The following is a 5,355-nucleotide window of genomic DNA, read 5'->3' on the forward strand; positions in this document are numbered from 1 at the left end:
GTATAGCTGTTTCATTCCATTACTCTCTATGTGTTACATTGCCAGCATATTCCATGTGCTGACCCGTTTTCGGGCTGCAACTTCTCATGTTGCAGACTTTTCAGACGACGAGTAAGATGCTTTTAGGTCGTGGTTCTATACTCAGTGATGCCGTTGGAGTTGATGGACCCATTTATCTTCCGAGTCTTCCGCTGTTATCGACACTAGATGGCCTTAAGCCATGTTTATTGTAATAAGTTCTCTTTGAGACAACGATGTAATAAGTGTGTGATTGCCACTCTGCTATAAATCCTTCGATGTACTGTGTGGTGTCAGCATTACTGATCCAGGGATGACACTTGAGCACAGAGCGCTTGATCCATTCGGGTCGGGTCGCGACACTCATGGCTAAAGGCATCAACAAGGTAACCTCCAACATCAAAACTGCCATCACAACAAATCCTTTTTTGTTGGATCGTGTGGATAAATATGAGGAGGTAAAGGTGGATGAGAATGAGTTTGACAAGTTCTTGGGTAAGCTCAAAGTTGAGACCAAGACGCACTTTATTGCTCTCTTGGAACAACTAGGTGAGGCCAATGATATCATTGAGTCTCATGAGAAAACCATCATTAAGACGGAGGGGCATAGCCGTGACTATGCCGATGAGATAGCGGATCTTTTCATTGCTCTTGAGGAAGAGCAAGGTTTTCGTTTGGCTCTTGAGGAGTCACACAACGATGATCTTGCTAAATTTCCTCCAAGTTTAGGCCAAAGTGCTCAGCGAGGTGAGTCACGAGACCGCCAATAAGAATGTGTTCTTCCTTGGTAGGGGGAGCGGCAACAACAACGCGTCGATGGCTCCGGAGTTTTATACAGTTCCTATTCGTGGTTGGTGCCCTAATTCCGACACTTGCCAATGCTTTAGGGGCGGTAGCGGTAATCGTTTGGTGATCTGGAAATCTCGATGTAATGTTTATTATGTTTGATATGTTTTGTATTTTAATGAATTTTATAACAGATTTGATCGTTTTCGGAAAAAAAAAAGAGAATGGTAAACAGCCTAAATTTCTCACGACAGGACCAGCTTAAATCTCCTATTCGGCGGAATCCGGCCCCACTTCTCAGAGGCCCAAACCGAGACAAAACTCGGCCGCATCTCGGCGCCACAGTAGACAAAACAGGTCAAACGGCAGTCCCCCCAGTGTCGGTCTTTTTTACCGGGCCTCCATCCGCTTCTCCTCGCCGAGGACTCCCCTCCCCAAGAAAACGTTTTAAAAATGGACAGCTTCCATCCACACCCCCCCCCCCCCCCCCCCCCCCCCACTCTACCCGATACCGGGTCTCCGCCTCGTAAACTGTGCGTGCTCAGCTCGCTTCCGCCCTGCTCTGCTCTGCTCAGCTACCCCCACTCGCTTCGCTTGTCGTCTCCCCCATCCATCCCCATCTCAATAAGAGCACCCACCATCTCGCTCCCCACACACTCGCCGTCGCCAATGCCGACGCCCACGCCGCCGTCCTTCGTCTGACCCCGACACGCCTCGAGCGCGCCCAGCCAAAGAGCCGTCCCGTCCCACCGCCCACCATGGCCGCCTTCCTCCCCCTCCTGCTGCTCGCCGTCGCGGCCAATGCCGTGGCGCCGTCGCTCGGCCTCAACCAGGACGGCCTCTACCTGCTCGACGCCAAGCGCGCGCTCGCCGCCTCCGCCTCCGCGCTCGCGGACTGGAACCCCCGCGACGCCACGCCCTGCGGCTGGACGGGCGTCCTCTGCGTCGACGGCGCCGTCACGGAGGTCTCGCTCCCCAACGCCAACCTCAACGGCTCCTTCCCCGCCGCGCTCTGCCGCCTCCCACGCCTCCAGTCCCTCAACCTCAGGGAGAACTACATCGGCCCCGACATCGCCGCCAAGGCTGTCGCCGGGTGCAAGGCGCTGGTGCGCCTCGACCTGTACATGAACACGCTCGTCGGGCCGCTCCCCGACGCGCTGGCCGACCTCCCGGACCTCGTCTACCTCAGCCTCGAGGCCAACAACTTCTCCGGGCCCATCCCGGAGTCCTTCGGCACCTTCAAGAAGCTCCAGTCGCTCTCGCTCGTCAACAACCTGCTCGGCGGCAAGGTCCCGGCGTTCCTCGGCCGCGTCTCCACGCTCCGGGAGCTCAACATGTCCTACAACCCGTTCGCTCCGGGCCCAGTGCCGGCCGAGCTCGGCGACCTCCCCGCGCTGCGCGTGCTCTGGCTCGCCGGCTGCAACCTCGTCGGCTCCATCCCGGCGTCTCTCGGCCGGCTCGCCAACCTCACCGACCTCGACCTGTCGCTGAACGCGCTCACCGGCCCGATACCACCGCAGATTGCCGGTCTGACAAGCGCCGTTCAGATCGAGCTGTACAACAACTCGCTCTCCGGCCCAATCCCGAAGGGATTCGGCAAGCTCGCGGAGCTCAGGAGCATAGACATCTCCATGAACCGCCTCGGCGGCGCCATCCCGGATGACCTGTTCAAGGCGCCAAAGCTGGAGAGCCTGCACCTGTACTTGAACTCGCTCACAGGGCCCGTGCCGGAGTCCGCGGCGAAGGCGTCCTCGCTCGTTGAGTTGCGCCTGTTCTCGAACCGGCTGAACGGCACGCTGCCGGCCGACCTCGGCAAGAACACGCCGCTGGTGTGCCTGGACCTGTCCGACAACTCCATCTCCGGCGAGATCCCAAGGGGCATATGCGACCGCGGCGAGCTGGAGGAGCTGTTGATGCTCAATAATGCGCTCACTGGGCGCATCCCCGAGGGGCTCGGCCGGTGCCATAGGCTGCGACGGGTCCGGCTGTCCAAGAACAGGCTCGACGGCGACGTGCCCGGCGCGGTCTGGGGCCTGCCGCACATGGCGCTTCTCGAGCTCAACGACAACCAGCTCAGCGGGGAGATCTCCCCGGTCATCGCCGGCGCGGCCAACCTGTCCAAGCTGGTTATCTCCAACAACCGGCTGACCGGGAGCATCCCCTCGGAAATTGGATCCGTCGCCAAGCTGTACGAGCTATCGGCAGACGGCAACATGCTCTCTGGACCTCTTCCCTCCTCTCTTGGCAGCCTAGCAGAACTCGGCCGGCTCGTCCTCCACAACAACTCGCTATCTGGTCAGTTGCTCCGGGGAATCCGTTCTTGGAAGCAGCTTAGCGAGCTCAACCTCGCCGACAATGGCTTCACCGGAGCCATACCACCGGAGCTGGGTGACTTGCCGGTGCTCAACTACCTTGACCTCTCCGGCAACCGTCTCACCGGCCAAGTACCAGCTCAACTGGAGAACCTGAAGCTGAACCAGTTCAACGTCTCCAACAACCAGCTCAGTGGCCAGCTTCCACCCCAGTATGCAACGGAAGCATACCGCAGCAGCTTCTTGGGCAATCCGGGGCTGTGCGGAGACATTGCCGGTCTGTGCTCTGCCTCGCAAGGAAGTTCAGGGAACCACTCTGCCATTATCTGGATGATGCGCTCGATATTCATATTCGCGGCTGTCGTCTTGGTCGCCGGCGTGGCATGGTTCTACTGGAGGTACCGGAGCTTCAACAAAGCGAAACTGAAGGCCGAGCGCTCGAAATGGACACTGACATCCTTCCACAAGGTGTCGTTCAGCGAGCATGATATCCTGGACTGCGTTGATGAGGACAATGTCATCGGCAGCGGTGCATCTGGGAAGGTGTACAAGGCGGTGCTCGGCAACGGCGAGGTGGTCGCCGTCAAGAAGCTGTGGGGCGGCGCGGCGAAGAAGGACGTCGAGAACGCCGGCGAGGGGTCGGTGGCCGACAACAGCTTCGAGGCCGAGGTGAGGACGCTTGGCAAGATCCGGCACAAGAACATCGTCAAGCTCTTGTGCTGCTGCACGCACAATGACTCCAAGATGCTGGTGTACGAGTACATGCCCAACGGCAGCCTCGGGGACGTGCTGCACAGCAGCAAGGCCGGTCTGCTGGACTGGCCGACGCGGTACAAGATTGCGCTGGACGCAGCCGAGGGGCTGTCCTACCTGCACCAGGACTGCGTGCCGGCGATCGTCCACAGGGATGTCAAGTCCAACAACATCCTCTTGGATGCAGAGTTCAGCGCTTGCGTCGCGGATTTCGGTGTCGCCAAGGTGGTGGAGATGGCTGGCCGGGCGCCCAAGTCCATGTCGGTGATCGCTGGCTCCTGCGGTTACATTGCTCCTGGTAAGACTTTCTGAATGTTTCACAAGTTCAGTTATTATTAGTCCTTTGATATATGTACATGTAAGTCTGATCAAAAGTTGTTCATATTTGTGCAGAGTACGCGTACACGCTCCGTGTCAACGAGAAGAGCGACATATACAGCTTCGGCGTGGTGCTCCTGGAGCTGGTGACCGGGAAGCCGCCGGTCGACCCAGAGTTCGGCGAGAAGGACCTGGTGAAGTGGGTGTGCAGCACCATTGATCAGAAAGGGGTAGAGCACGTCCTGGACAGCAGGCTCAACATGGCCTTCAAGGAGGAGATCAGCAGGGTCCTGAACATCGGCCTCATCTGCGCGAGCTCGCTGCCGATCAATCGCCCGGCGATGCGGAGGGTGGTGAAGATGCTGCAGGAGGTGCGCGCCGACGCGAGGCCGAGGCTGGACAAGGACGGCAAGCTGTCGCCGTACTACTACGACGACACCTCTGATCAAGGCAGCAGTGTCTAGGTAAGGTAATAAACCACAGAGCATAACACGTTGGTCATGACTCGACGAGCATAACACGTTGGCCCCCTTCCATGACTCGCCGAGCTCTCGGTAAGAAAGAGCCTAAGTAGAATTACAGTGCTGATTTTGACCGCTGAACCGCTTGTTGTCGACGCCTCCAGCGCCACTGTGACCTGGAGTTGATGTGTGCTCCGGTCGGTCGGCAATGGAGGACAAGTGGGAGTTAGGGCATAGCTAGCTAGCGGCGGTGTTCTTGGTTGTTCTAGCTGTCTGTGGGCCGTGCCATTGATTCCGGTAGGGTAGATGGTCTGTATGGCCTTGAAGAAAAGTTTGCCAACGGAAGGAAGGAATCCAAATGTAGGTGTGTAATTAGTACTAGTACTAGTATGTTGCTTTCGCTTTCTGTCGATGAAATGAAATGAAATGTTTGCTCCATGCTCCTGGCCCATGTATGTATGGGTGGTGGTTGTTGCACATCGACTCTATCTCCGGGCATTTAACTTGGTTTTCTGGGGTCCAGCTATTTATTTAGTCATCAAACTCGGAACAGAGATTTGTTCGAACGGAATCGAATACGGAGTACAATAATTATTTTGTTGGCTCTGTATTCTGGGCCATCCATCGCAAATGATTGCATCGAACATACGTACTCCTGAAATTTTAGTTGCCTGCAGCTTGGGGTGGAGGAGTAAATGAAGACTATT

At 57.1% G+C, this 5,355-nt stretch overlaps 1 protein-coding gene across 1 annotated transcript; it reads left to right on the forward strand.

Moving 5' to 3' along the window:
• Positions 1-1,304: 1,304 nt before the first annotated feature.
• HSL1 (HAESA-like 1) lies at positions 1,305-5,086 on the forward strand. The gene is made up of 2 exons (XM_048706739.2): positions 1,305-4,167; positions 4,263-5,086. The coding sequence occupies exons 1-2, from the start codon at positions 1,563-1,565 to the stop codon at positions 4,649-4,651; spliced, it is 2,994 nt and encodes a 997-aa protein (XP_048562696.2). The 5' UTR covers positions 1,305-1,562; the 3' UTR covers positions 4,652-5,086.
• Positions 5,087-5,355: the final 269 nt, after the last annotated feature.

Source organism: Triticum urartu, chromosome 3A, assembly GCF_056163025.1.
Source record: "Triticum urartu cultivar PI428250 chromosome 3A, HENAU_Tu73, whole genome shotgun sequence".
NCBI lineage: Eukaryota > Viridiplantae > Streptophyta > Magnoliopsida > Poales > Poaceae > Triticum > Triticum urartu.